Here is a 12,380-nt window from a genome sequence, read left to right as displayed (position 1 = left end):
GGGAACGGGGAGGAAAGAGCCCTTTACATCCTCTGGAGCGCCCAGCTAATCAGCCAGCGGGGTTGAAATCAGAGATGATTTGGGGGCGGCAAGATTAGGCTCATTTGAACTTCGATAAAACTCTATTCATCAGTCTCTGTCCCACACTATAGAGGCAGTTTAAAAGGCCATCTCAGTGCCCCGCAAAGTTACATTTTAACCAGTCAGCAAAGATAAGAGACTTGATAAGAGCCCATCTAAACAGAGACCCACAGGAAGCAGTATCAGCACAGGCTCAGTGGGGCCTCTCTGGGAAGCTCATTTCCTGAAGAGATCCTCTCTTTAATTTAAATCAACATATTTATTTTTGTTAATTACGACAGGACAGCTCGGACGCATTCTGAAACACCAAGGTTAGAAGAGAATTTGAAGAGCCAGCCTGGAACCTCTGTGTATAAAAGAGAAGCCCAGGGACGTGGTTCACACGGATATTAAAGATTTTTCTGGCACACCACCTACGGAAGAAGAAAGGACTGGGGGTGGTTGGGTTTGACATTTACACAGACTCTTCTCCCCCAGGGCTGTAGCATCCTACAGCTCTTGGGAAGAGTCCAGAGTGAGAGGCTGGAATGGGATCCATTTCTGTTCTATTTCATAAACAGCCATGGGGAGGAGTCCAGTGATCGTGAACACGGAAATGGCACAACGTGGGAAGCGGAGAGGTTGTTGGCAGATGGTTTTGGCCGAGTAAACTCAATAGTGTGGCTCACCTACCGCTTAGCCCCTGCCTTCAGAAGAGGTAGAAAGTGTCAGGGTTTCTGATCCCAGCAGGGCTCGTAGGGCACCACCATCCTACTGTGAGGGGACAGGAGACCAGCTGGGCTCACTGGTCTGTGGGTTCTGCCCTGAGACACGACAGAAGTGCTGTCAAGAGTATGGAAAATGAGAACCACGATGAGATACCACCTCACACCTGTCCGGATGGCTAAAACGAACAACTCAGGCAACGACAGATGTTGGTGAGGATGCGGAGAGAGGGGAACCCCTTTGCACTGTTGGTGGGAATGCAAACTGGTGCCACCACTCTGGAAAGCAGAATGGAAATTCCTCGAAAAATTAAAAATAGAACTACTCTATGACCCAGCAATTGCACGACTAGGTATTTATGCAGAGGCTACAAAAATGCTGATTCATAGGGACACATGCACCCCAATGTCTAGAGCAGCACTATCAACGATAGCCAAATATGGAAAGAGCCCAAACATCCAACAGCTGATGAGTGGGTAAAGAAGAGGTGGTGTACATATACGACAGAGTATTACTAGGCGATCAAAACGAATGAAATCTTGCCATTTGCAACCACATGGATGGAGCTAGAGTGTATTATGCTAAGTCAAGTCAGATAAATGTCAGATGATTTCACTCACATGTGGAATTTAAGAAACACAACAGATAAAGGGAGGGGAAGGGAAGGAAAAATAAGATAAAAACAGAGACGGAGGCAAACTATAGGAGACCCTTAACTATAGAGAACAAACTGAGGAGTGCTGGAAGTGAAGTGGGTGGGGGATGGGCTACATGGATGATGGGCATTAAGGAGGGCACCTGTTAGGGTGAGCACCGGGGGTTATGTGTAAGTGGTAAACACTGGATTCTACTCCTGAAGCCGCATATTAACTAACTAGACTTTAAATGAATAAATTTTTTAAAAAAGAATAAAAGTATGGACTTGGGACAAACTGATGGGGGGCCCAATCCTGATTTTGCTACTTATTAGCTCAAGACCTCAGCAAGTGACTTACACATCGCCGTGCCTCAGTTTCCCCGTATGCAAACTGGGTTCATCAGGTGGTTAAATAAGTTAATCCATGTAGAACTCAGGATGGTGCCCAGTGAAAGCCCTTCATCATTTCCCCGTAACGGTCAAATCCACCCTCCCTTCTCCCTCCCTATTGCCGTAAACTTGAATTAGGCTGTGACTGCTCCACTTTCCCAAAAAGTCTGATCATGAATAAATTCCTGAGAGGCGCCATTTGCTTTCTTGACCAGAAGCTGTCTTCTTGTTGGGGCGTGCAGGGTCCCCCCTTCCCCTCCCCGGCTCCACACCACTGTCCCCTTTCCTTCCTGCAGCCTAGCCCTCAGCCCCTGAGAGCCTGTGGAATGGTCACCTCTCACTGTGTGCTCACGGCCAGGAGGCGGTCAGGCCTCCCACTCACGTCTCTAGCTCAGAACTCTCGAGGCAAAGGGACAGGCTGGTGTGCCCAACCCCTGACCGCCCCCTCCTGCCCCCTCTCCAGTGTCCTCACAGCACCTGGCGCCCGGCTGACGGTCTGAGCCCACCTTGCTGGACTCGTGCATTCTTCATGGCAGCCTGTGGGAGTCAGTCCTCTGCACACCCAGCTCTCCTACTCTGACCACTCACCCCTGCAACACTCTAGCTGTGCGATCCGTTTCCCTCACTGGCTGGTGAGCTGGGGAGATAAGAAATTTCATCTTATTTATACATCTATCTCACACGATTCCTAATCCTGGTGCACACCTGATCCTGGTGCCCAAGAAATGGCGAAGCGAAATATCTAAACATTGGTATTTTGCTGCTTTGATATTTTAAGAGCCCGGTAACTTTTGGCTTTTTGATGACTTCCTGCAAAATGATCATCTAGGTGGATTACATTCAACTGTAACCTTTTGTGGACCATTCGAGAAGAGGTAAAAAATAACCCAAATAACTGAAATGGCTGGCAACCGGATCTGCTGTGTGGCTCTGTTGCTGACCTGTTTTGTTGCCTGGGTGTTTACAGAGCAGTGTGCTTTGCAGGGGAATCAGCTCCTGGAAGTCAGAGGCCAGTGGTGAATCAGCACCCTTGGGCTGCACCCTGAACCTCACCTTGATGAATCCTGACCTGGAGCATACAGGGAGCAGACCTGAGTGGGGAAGGCCAGAGCCCAGGCGGGACCAGGGGCCTGTGTGTCTGAAGCTCCAGAGAATGGAGTGTCTACAACAGCCTGCTTAGACTAACGGACTGTAGCCCTTCTTTCAGTTCCTCACCCAGCACGATTTTCATTCTCTCACATCCCTGCTCATCTATTATGACCACAGTACAGCAGGTCAACATGGGTTTCAGGACAGGGCACCCAGAATGGAACACAGGTGGCCCGGAATGTTCTGGCTACATCAGGGTAGGACGATCACCTTCTTTCTCCTCACCTGGACCTGATAACCTGCACATGGACCTGCCCACCTGGTCTCCACCCCCTTTTAGCGGCTCCCAAGCAGTCGCGGCCTGACAAATGTGTGGCCCATGAAAAGTCCCGGGGCTCCTTCAAATAAACTGATACCAAACTAAGTGATACCCCCGCCTGCTCCAAAAATGAAACCTTTGAACTAATGTTTTTTTTTTTTTTAATTTTTTTTTTTATGTTTTATTTATTTCCAGGAGAGAGAGAGAGAGACAGCACGAGCAGGGGAGGGTCAGAGAGAGAGGGAGTCACAGACTGAAACAGGCTCCAGGCTCCGAGCTGGCAGTCAGCACAGAGCCCGACGTGGGGCTCGAACCCACGAACCGCGAGATCATGACCTAAGCGAAAGTCGGACGCTTAACCGACTAAGCCACCCAGGCGCCCCTGAACTAATGTTTTAAGTTGCACCGACTGACCTAAGCGTGGTCTGGTGCAGATAGAGTTGTGGTCAGAGAACGGTCCCACGGCCCATATCTTTCTTAGAGCCTCTCTCGCCTCCTGCCTTCCATCTTCAAACCCCACTGGGGCCTGACCTCGAGGCTCCACAACGTATGCCAGTTCCCGGAAAAGTCAACTCTGTGCGATCTTAATCTGGGTTAGGCGACCAGAAAGTTCTTTTGTCCCAAAGGTTTGGGAAAATCACAGATTCAGCACCCAGTCCGGAGATCTTCCTTTACTGCAGGACTTTGCAATAATGTGCAGTAGAAAGGATGCTCTGAAGGTTGCTCTGAGTTTTCCAAGAGACGGATGATAGGATGATACGATCTTTCAGATGAGAACATTTTACGATGTTATTGCACCGTCTGATATATTTTCAGACCTACCAGCTGGCTTATGTAGCCAGAAAGAGTGGATATACTTTCCGAGGCAGCTAAGTCCCAGCAAATGGGAGCTACCTGGCCTCATGGGCCAGGAGCTTAGGAAACAAGAATCTTTCCGACTGGGGGAGCTGGTGGCTGTCCTCAGGCCGGAGAATAGAATCCATTTTCGCCGTGTCTGGAGAGGGGGCTGTGGCTCTCTTCTGCTCTCTCAGTCCCATCCTGACCCCCTCCCTTCCTTCCTCTCTTTTCTTTTCTTTTCTTTTCTTTTCTTCCTCTCCTCTCCTCCCCTCCCCTCCCCTCCCCAGGTGATACAGTTTGTCTTCTCAGCAGTTCTGCCAGGAAAATAAACTTGCCTCACAGTGGCCAGCTCTCCCATCAATATTTGGCACAAATATTTAGAAATCTCCCCAAGAGAGTCCATGCCTTTGTGAATCAATGCAGGACATTTATAAGTCAATAAATCCCACTTTGAAAATGCCACGAGTTTAGTTTCTGGTCAGCCACTAAGTGTTTCTGGGTGGTTTCACGTCCCACTTTTACAAAAACAGTGTTTAATACTTAGATAAAAAGTCACTAACCCAAGAGCAAATTTCTCTCTTCACAACTGAGGAAACTCTTATTTTCCTTTCCCTCAAGGGACAGGCGCTCCATCACTACAACTATTCAATCCAGCGGGAAGAGATTTCTCCTCTGAATTAGAGAGCAAATCTATCCCAGACTGTTCACAGCCGCCGCCCGGAAGGGCTTCACTATGAAGCAAAACTAAACAAAGTACAACAGACAGAATGGTGGATTTCGATTAGTGGGTTGAAATTGTGACTAATGTTATATAGGGAACGATCTTGCAAAACTTTCAGGCCCTGGAAACTCAACTCGGGGACGTTGGTGACTCCGATAGTAGGGCCCAGGCAAAGCTGCATTCCTCCTTGCTGTGGCTACTGGCATATTTAGGTTTGTATGTTTTTTCCACTTCGGTCGGAGAAGCTGGTTTTTAGGGTCAGATACACCTCATCTTGTAGACTCCGGTGATCAGGCAGATTGAAATGTAGGGTTGCAAAGGAGAGAGAGGGGGAAAACAAGCCTCATGAATGAAAGAAGATCTGGAAAAGCTCAAATCGATGAAGGCTGATGGACAACTAGAGGAAGCCGGTGTTTTAGTCATTGATCCAACACGGTTTGGCCAAAATACAGAGAAAGAAATGGAGCATTTAGTGGGTACCGCATGCATGCGGGAGCTACAGGAGATGCTTCATAGAGGCTAACTGGGGTCCTCCTCACCACCCGGGAGGAAGGATGGCTGAATCTCGTTGAAAACTAAGGAGGCGAGGCACAAGAAGACCAAGCAACTTGCCTGAGGTCACATGGCGAATGAATGCCACCGCTGAGATCAGAATCTACAGTCCGCTAACTTGTAAACACGGTTCTTTGTTGGACAATTCTTGCTGAGGCACATTTGTCACTTTTGTGGAGCCGGGGCTCGACACGAGATAATCAGAGAAGAAATGCAAGGTCGCTCGGCACCCTGTGGGCCTCCTGAGTCAGGCAAGAGAAGCCGGCTGCTGCTGTGCTGAGGTCTGGATACCCTGCCCGGGGTGGGGGTGTGGCCAGGACACCCACTCTTATGGGGCTCACCTTCCCGATGCGGCAGGTGTGCACACACTCAAGTGAACAAGTACATAAGCCACAGCTTCCTGGGTAGCAAGATGTGCTTAAAAGCTAATAAAGCAAATAAAGCAAGGTAACAGAGACTGCCTAGGTACCGAGGGCCATACTCCTAGTTTGTTGCCTTAGATAATCGGGGAAGAATGCTAAGTGAGAATTTCTGGGTCCAGGAGTCAGCATATGAGTAGACCTTCAGGAAAATTCTATATGCAGTGAAACCTCCCCCAGATCAGCCACTCTTCCGGACTGAATTGGGCCCCCGAGTTTCACGTCGACCAGGAACCTCAGAAAGTGACCTGGTTTGTTTAGATACAGGGTGTTGGAGATGTAGTTAGGTAAAAGTCTCGGATGAACTCCTCCTGGATTTAGGGGTGACGGGCGTCTTTTAAGAGAACGGAAAAGGCGATTTAGACTCAGACACAGAGAAGGAGGCTGTGTGAAGACTGAGGGAGGGATGGGGGAGGCATAGTCAGGAGCCTGGGGATGCCTGGAGGCACCAGAAAAGGAAAGGCAAAAACAGATTCTTCCCTAGAGCCTTCAGACGGGGCACGGCCCAGCTGGCACCTTGATCTGGGGACTGCCGAGGCGCAGAGCTGTGACAGGGTGGTGGCTCTCTGTCGTGGTAAGCCACCAGTCTGTGATAATTTGCGGCAGCCTCAGGAAACTAACCCAGTCACAGAAATAATGAGCATTTTCATGGAACCACAGCGTCGGAGGCACCCCCCCCCCCCCATCCAGGACTATACTCTAATAACACGAATAGCCCCTCTGTTCCGTGACCGGGGTTATGGCTGGGGGATGCCTGGAACACCAGGTGACTGGAGGTGGTGACAGGAGGCGAGACCCCACTTCCCAGGGTTCTGGGACCCTCCCGGGGCTGTAGTTGAGAAATCGACGCCAGACAGCACCAAAATAAGCAGCAAGGTGCCGCTCTCCGGTCATCCTGGGAGGCGGCTGTCCAACGTCCCACTTGGCTAACATGGCCCAGAACCCTCATTTCAGGAAAGGAGCCTGCTTTCCCTTGGTGCCAGTGCTCCGAGCAAGACTTTGTCTTGTGTTACGGGCATCCCCTGGGTGGCCATTGCCCCAGAGGTGATCTTATCTGTCCTGTAAGTCACCTTGCATGCCTGCTAGGAATTAAGAAGATCAGAACACCACCAGAATGACTGCATGGGACCGACTACCACCGCTACCAGGGGGTGAGGTGGGCATGTGAGCAGGCAGGAACCAGACAAGGCCTGGTGGAAGACAGGCTCTCCGACTCTGTGGCCCCGGCACGCCCCTGCCCACCCTGCCCCACTGTGGAGAGAGATGACGGGCAATGACATACACGCTCAGAAAGGGGCTTGCCTACAAATTCCCCGCATTCAAGCGAGGAAAAGATTGCCAGGAGAAGACAGAGTTTGGCCAGCTGGGCAGCCAGTCACTGGTGCGGTGCTGGAGTCAAGAGGGGAAGGTCTGAGGGGCGCCTGGGCGGCTCCATCGGTTCAGTGACCGACTTCGGCTCAGGTCGCCATCTCGTGGTTCGGGAGTTCGAGCCCTGCGTCAGGCTGGCTACTGTCAGCCTGTCAGCACGGAGCGCGCTTCAGGTCCTTGGTCCCCTTCTCTCTGCCCCTCCCCACCTTGCACTGTCTCAAAAATAAATAAACATGAAAAAAAAAAGGAGGAGAGGTTTGAGATTAAAGCAAAAGTCCTTTGGAGGCCATTATGGGTTAGTTAAATGCCCAGCACATGGCTCTGCTTCTGCCCTCAGCACACAGGTGGGGCCACCTGGCCACCTCAGTGTTATCAGCCTTCCCTCACTCAGGCCTGTTAATGGGGGGCACGTGAGGAGCCCCAGTGATACAGCAGAAGCACCTGTTCGCCTGCCAGGTCTCGCCCCCAGGACCCGCCCTGTCTTCACAGCCACGGGGCCCTCTGAGTCCCAGCCTCAGCCTCAGCCTCAGCTCCCCCGTTTGCCTTGTTATCAAGTCCCGACTGGGTGGAAGCCACATCTCGTCCCTGCTACAAATGACCATAATATTCAACAAAAAAAAACGCCAGAGAAATAACGTTAGCCACCAAATCGTACTAAGCACCTGATAGAGAGAAAACTGGTTCCATGTAGCTGCATAATTAGATTTCCAACATGCAGTGGGACAGGCACTGATTTGATGCAAAAGGCAATCAGTTCAACTGAATTCAAAATAAAGGAGAGTGTTGGGCATCTGGGTACACACACACACACACACACACACACACACACACACCCTCTTGGCACACTTAGTTATCTCAGAATGGAGAACCTAATTGTTGATTCTCCAGCTGTCTTTATTTCCCCTTGCTGCTTTTCTTTGGGGCTTTCCCCAGTGCCCGTGTTGTCCCCAGAAAAGAGGGCTGGGCGCAGCGAGCTAAGGCAGCTGTGCCTCCTGTTTGGTGGGCATCTCCGCCCTGGGCACACCCCTCTGGGTGGGCTTCCGTCTCCACTTACCTTTGCGATCTGCACACACCAGTTGAGCAGGTACTGAGAGCCAATGTTGTCCTTGTGCTCGCGGACATAGTCCAGGAGGCAGCCGAAAGGCATGAGCTGTGTGATGAGCTGGACCGTGGACGTCAGGCAGATGCCCAGGAGGCGGCACACATGGGGGTTGTCCACACTGGCCATCACGTAGGCTTCCTGCGTGGAGGAGAGGAGGGAAAGCATGAGACGGGTCCCCCTATTATAGGGGCTGAAGGGAGAGGCAGACAGATCTCTTTCCAGGCAAAAAAAAAAAGCAAAACACAAACACGATTTTGAGGTCCAAACTGTGTCCCTGTGGAGGACAGGGTGGCCCATGCAAGATTTAGTGCAACAGATATTTCCATTCATGCGGGGTCTATTACGTACATACTATGCTGAGAAACGACCCTCGCGTGGAGGACAGGACCCTGTGGGTGGGAAGCAAGGCTTTCTGTCTACAGAGAGGCCCAGGCAGCACGCGGCGGTGGCAGCACACTGAGTGCAGATGGGCCCCGCTGAGGTCTGTGTTAGGAAGACCTCTGGGCGCAGGCTAACGCGGCTGCAGTCTGAAAGGTCGTCGGGTGTTCGGGGCCCTACGCCTCGGTGATGACTGTCTCACTGAATGGAGATACACACGCAGAGGTTTTTATGTATTTTTTCTGAGAGAGAGAGCTCGCATGTGCGAGCAAGTGGGAGAGGGGCAAGAGAAAGACTGAATCCCAAGCAGCCTCCATGATGCCTGTGCAGAGCCCGATGTGGGCTCGACCCCACGAACCGTGAGATCATAACCTGAGCTGAAAGTGAGTCGGACGCCTAACCGACGGAGCCCCCCGCCCAGGCTTCATTTCTGAAGAGAAGTGGTCGACGCTACCCCGTGCCTCAGTCTCAAGATGGAAAACTGTGCTGGTCTGCCAAACGCCCCCTCCTCATTTAACTGGGTGTCATTTTGGACACGGATCTGTGACCACGGACTTTATTTTAACCCTTCTCCTCTTCTTGGGTGCAGGAAGCAGATTTCATTTCCAGCTGAGCACACAATGGGGCCCTCTCTTCTGTCTGAGAATTAGGGAACCCTCACTTTGCACCCATAAATTCTGTCCTCCTTTCAAAGACCTCTAATCCAGACGTGGAAGGAACCATGTGGCCTGCAAGAGAGAGCTCAGAGGCTCTTTTTCATATTCCCACCACTCCTGTGAGTGGCATGTGGACTTGGCCACCAGGAGAAAGGGGGTGCTTGGGGTGGGAGCATCACAGGAGCCAGAGGTGACAGAGGAGACAGAGGACACAGGTCGCGGGGCTGGGGGTGGAGGGCAATGCACACATTCCCCAACACGGACCTGATGCCATCGTGTTCCTTGCCTTAGCCTTTCCCCGCCCCAGGCCTTGAACGTCAGCCCCTCCTCCGGACCCCCTCCCCTCCTTCCCCCTCTGGGCTCTCTCCACTTCCCTCAGGCCCTCGCCCGCAACAGGCCCTTTGCCTGGAATGCCCTTCCACCTCTTCCTTCCTTCTCCGACTCCTCCTCCGGGGGGCCTTCCCGACTCCCCAGTCTCAAACCCTCATCTCGAAGTCTTTCCTTGGGGGACCAGGCTCTTCACTGCCTGGGAACTTGCTGGAGATGCAAATTCTTGGGCCCCACCCAGGCCTACCTACCCTGACCGTGTGAGATGCCGAGGAACAAACGCCCCAGGGCATTGTGGGTGCCCTGGAGCACTCCTCACACACACACTCTGCTCTTCAATACTTGCGTGATTCTGAGACGACGCCCCCGCCCCGGGCTCTTTGAGGAAAGGACTGCCTTCTCTGCTCCTGTCATTTGCCAGTGCTCGTTAGCGTTGTTGGCAAACGCGGCTCATGTGTCACCTCGACATCCCCCATCCCCCGCGTGTACCTCACGTGCCTCAGCAAGTGGGGTAGATGCCTCGTCGGAGGGTTGACACCTAGTCCTTTTTGTGCTTCCAGGGGTGCCAAGCACCCCCCGAGGCATGAAACCGCCCCAGGCTATCAGGACTGAGCTGAGCTGACATACAAAGCCAGAAACTCAAAGCGCAATCAGAGACCTGCTCCCAATGGCAACAGCCACAAAAATTCCCTTGGCTTTTAATGTCTGTGTGGATGATTTCCGGAGTGCCGAGGCGCTCTCCTTACAGGGGGCGCTGGTGTTTCTTCCCCTCTGTGTTCTAACCATCGCACCACAACATCCAAGAGGAGGGTGGGCGTTTGCCACTGTGCACATTCGAACATCCCTTCATCTTGGAGAAGGGCTGCTGATAAGGAGTTAGAAGTGGAAGGTCCCGCAAGTGCATTTCTACTGAGGCCATTCCTCGTCTGAAAGGGAAACTGAGGCCCGGGGAAGCGAGTGGAGAACTCGGTGCCAGAGCTGGGCCCACCGAAGGGTGGCCCCCTCTGCACCCCACATGCCGCCCCCTGTGGCTCCTGGGATGCCTCGTTGAGTGCTCCGCCTCACGGATTTACCAGAAAGCTCGAGACCTCGTGACATGCCCAGCACGTATATAAACGTTTGCGTTCTTTTTCCACGGCCTTCCCTAAATTTAAACTGGAAAGTCTATGGAAAAATTAAGAGGCCCCGCGATTGCCAGAGAAGCACAGATCACGTCTCTCCCCCGAGTCTGGGAAACTGCACAACCATAACACAGAGAAATCCTCCGGCCGCTCCCCTTTTCTCAAGATCTGGTTGAGATTTGGAAACATATTGTATTCATTTTCGAGGGGAGGAAAATCTGCAAACCAGAGCGGCTGGAGCTGCCCATCTGTTGTGGGGCCTCGAGGAGCTGACCTGGACCGGGGAGGGGAGGTACGATCGGGGAACGGAGCACGGGGCGTGGGTGTTGGGCCACACAGAGCCTGGAGCCCTGCCAGGTCCCCCGGCCTATTAAAATCTGACAGCGCAACAGAATTGGGTCATCGCTTCCGCCCCACCCCCAAGTACAATGGAGACGTTGTTCGGTCGTGTGTCCTGTTTGGTGTGCGCAGAAGTTGAAGCGAGCTTTGTTCTGAGCTGTTTATCTTGGAATCTCAAAGGTGCACTGTGACCCGCAGAAAGAATGCGTGGTATTCGGCAACAGTGTGTGGACTGGATGCTCCCGCCGGGCGCACCGACTGGCAGGCGGAGACCAAGTTCAGAGCCCCCGAGGCTGAGTCACATGGCAGGGCGCCTCTGAGGCTCTGGGACCAAGGATGTCTCTTATTTTGTCCCGGTGGCTGAAAGGATGTTTGATGCCTTCCTTCTCGCTTGTCTCCTTCAGCTGTGGACTATTTTAGGTGAAGAATGGGGGAAAAGAGGGCGCCCGGGTGGCTCAGTCGGTTAAGCATCTGTCTCTTGATTCTGGCTCAGGTCACGATCTCATGGTTCGTGAGATTGAGCCCCGCATTGGGCTCTGCACTGACAGCGAGGAGCCTGCTTTCAGCAGGGATTCTCTCCCCCCTCCGCCCCCCTACCTCTCTACCACTGGCATTCACTCATGCGCTGTGCTCTCTGTCAAAATAAATGAACATTAAAAAAAAAAAAAAGAATTGGGGAAAAGATTCCACTAGATTTTAAACTCCTTCAGCAAGGCATATGCGTAACCTTAAGAATGAAGGTGGCCCTATGGTTTTGAAACTGTACCGGTTAACTAAGCCACAGGCAGCAGCTTAAACCAGAGGCTGCCGTGTGTGCATCCTGGGTCTCAGTGCCTGATCCCAGTGAGGGACGAAGACTATCAAGTATTGAGTTAGTGGGACCATTTACAAGTGAGTGTGAGCACTTCAAAGGACACATTCAGCCTCATCGGGCTTTCCAGTCACAGATCTGACTTGCCCTTAGCTCACTGTTGAAAGTGGCCTCGGAATCACTTCCTTTACCTGCTCCTCCTTTCCTTCAGTGGCTCCCCATCACCCTGCCCTGATGGGACTGCATGTGAGTTCTGGGCACACTGGGCTTCGGGAAAAGCAAAGGACAAGTTCTCGAGTGTGTCGCCCATGAACTGTGACAGGGATGTCTGATATCAGAGAAGATGAGTCCAGTTGAAACAAGAATCAAAGCTGGGAATTAAAACAGTAGGGGCAGGGAGCGAAGAAAAAGAGTTCGCACTGTGGCATGGTATCTAAAAAAGTTAAGAGAGTAGATCCCAAGAGATCTTCAGCAGGGAGAAACTTTTCTTTTCTTTTTCTTTTGCTTTTTTAATCGTGTCTATATGAG

At 52.0% G+C, this 12,380-nt stretch overlaps 1 protein-coding gene across 2 annotated transcripts in view; it reads right to left on the bottom strand.

The window, feature by feature from the left end:
• EGFR (epidermal growth factor receptor) overlaps positions 1–12,380 on the bottom strand; it is a 211,703-nt gene that overhangs the window by 15,934 nt on the left and 183,389 nt on the right. For both annotated transcript variants that reach the window (XM_039242949.1, XM_039242951.1), the window contains one exon: positions 8,173–8,358. In XM_039242949.1, the coding sequence (XP_039098880.1) occupies positions 8,173–8,358 (186 nt within the window). The remainder of the gene's footprint in view (positions 1–8,172; positions 8,359–12,380) is intronic.

Source organism: Hyaena hyaena, unplaced genomic scaffold (genome assembly GCF_003009895.1).
Source record: "Hyaena hyaena isolate Hyena2069 unplaced genomic scaffold, ASM300989v1 scaffold_218, whole genome shotgun sequence".
Lineage (NCBI taxonomy): Eukaryota > Metazoa > Chordata > Mammalia > Carnivora > Hyaenidae > Hyaena > Hyaena hyaena.
The sequence above is the reverse complement of the archived record's forward strand: the minus strand, read 5'-3'. Positions and strand labels throughout refer to the sequence as shown.